The sequence below is a fragment of the Pteropus vampyrus genome, unplaced genomic scaffold (assembly GCF_000151845.1).
Source record: "Pteropus vampyrus isolate Shadow unplaced genomic scaffold, Pvam_2.0 Scaffold105, whole genome shotgun sequence".
Lineage (NCBI taxonomy): Eukaryota > Metazoa > Chordata > Mammalia > Chiroptera > Pteropodidae > Pteropus > Pteropus vampyrus.
Window position 1 is genome coordinate 2,748,885 of NW_011888886.1, and position 1,381 is coordinate 2,750,265.

A 1,381-nucleotide genomic window follows, 5' to 3' on the forward strand; every position below is an offset into this window, starting at 1 on the left:
CGGCGCCATGGCTACGGAGCTGCTGTGGTTCTGCAACTGGACGACGCTGGGCGTGTGCGCGGCGCTCAAGCTGCCGCAGATCGCCGCCCTGCGGGCGGCGCGCAGCGCGCGGGGCCTCAGCCTCCCGAGCTTGCTTCTGGAGCTGGCGGGGTAAGGACCCCGGCGCCCGGGGCTGCCCTTCCCCACACGCCTTGGCCTGCGGGAGCCGAGAGAGCCGCAGGCATAATTAAGTAGGGGCTGGGAAGCCGGGCCGAAAGCCCCTGGCGACGGGGACCGGCTCTTCCCGGGGCCGCTCACTTCCTCTCGTTATTTGCTGCCCTTCAACTTGCGTGGTAGGGAAATGACGGTGCAGGCCCATTTTACAGATGGGGAAACCGACGACACCCGCGAGATCATCACTCCCCGGTTAGTGCCAAAACCATCCGCCTGGCTTTGAGCAGGGCCGTTTGCACCCGGAGGCTCTCATGTACAGCCACCTGCGCATAAAGACTTTTAGGTCAGCAATGGACCGCAGATACCAGGGTGGTCCGGTAAGATTAAAATGGACCCGAAGAACTTCTGTCGCCTAGTGTGCTCTTAGCCAGGTAATGTGGCACACCACACATTGCGGGTTAACCGTGATGCTGGTGTGGACAAATCTGCACTGCCAGTCGCGTAAAAGTCCAGCGAATATGATTACAGGCTTGGGCTGTACCAGCTAGGTTTGCATAGCGCGCTTTGCAGAGGTGGCTGGAACTGCCTAAGGGTGCATTCCTCGGAGTGATCCCCTCCTGAAGGGGCACGTGACTGTACATCATCCCTGAACCACCCCCACCCCCACCATCTCTCCCTGTCTCAGACCTCCGCTTCCCCGCCTGTAAATGAGGGGTCGAACTTTTCTAAGGACCCTGTGGCTTCTAAAAGCTCCCTGTTTTGGAGTGGGGTGGGCAGATGCAGAACAGAGAGCTTTTTGGAGGCTGCGGTGCAGGGGGACTTAGATTAGCCAAGGCTGCTCCTAAACGCAGTCGCTGTGGTGGAGTTGGTGGGAAGACTCTAATTAGAGGGAAAACCGCGGACAGGAAACCCAACGGACTAGCGGCTCTAGCCGCTCGCTCCCGGCTGGGCAGGGCCCTCCCCGCTTCGCTCCTCGCCAGCCCAGACCCCGCCCCCCCACCCCTGGCGGCTCTGATGGCCGGTTCTCCGCAGAAGCATTCCTCCGAGGGACAGCCCTGTTTGAAGAAGCCACGGGAAAGGGAGGAAGGCCGAGGAGAGCTGGGGGTGGGAGGGATGAGGGGCCCCGCCCTGCGGGAGACCTGCCCTGGGCGCCCACCCAACAGCCCACTCAACGAGAGGCTTCCTCTGAATAGGCTCGGCCAACGCGAGGGTGTGTGACCCCTCAGGA

At 62.0% G+C, this 1,381-nt stretch overlaps 1 protein-coding gene across 2 annotated transcripts in view; it reads left to right on the plus strand.

The window, feature by feature from the left end:
* The first annotated feature begins 6 nt into the window (after nucleotides 1–6).
* PQLC3 (PQ loop repeat containing 3) overlaps nucleotides 7–1,381 on the plus strand; it is a 14,839-nt gene continuing 13,464 nt past the window's right edge. Inside the window, exon 1 of one of the 2 annotated variants that reach the window (XM_011365128.2) lies at nucleotides 7–150. In XM_011365128.2, the coding sequence (XP_011363430.1) occupies nucleotides 8–150 (143 nt within the window). In that variant the 5' untranslated portion in view covers nucleotide 7. Of the gene's footprint in view, nucleotides 151–194; nucleotides 406–1,381 lie in introns of those variants that run through there. The other variant, XM_023533600.1, reaches the window with a different exon arrangement.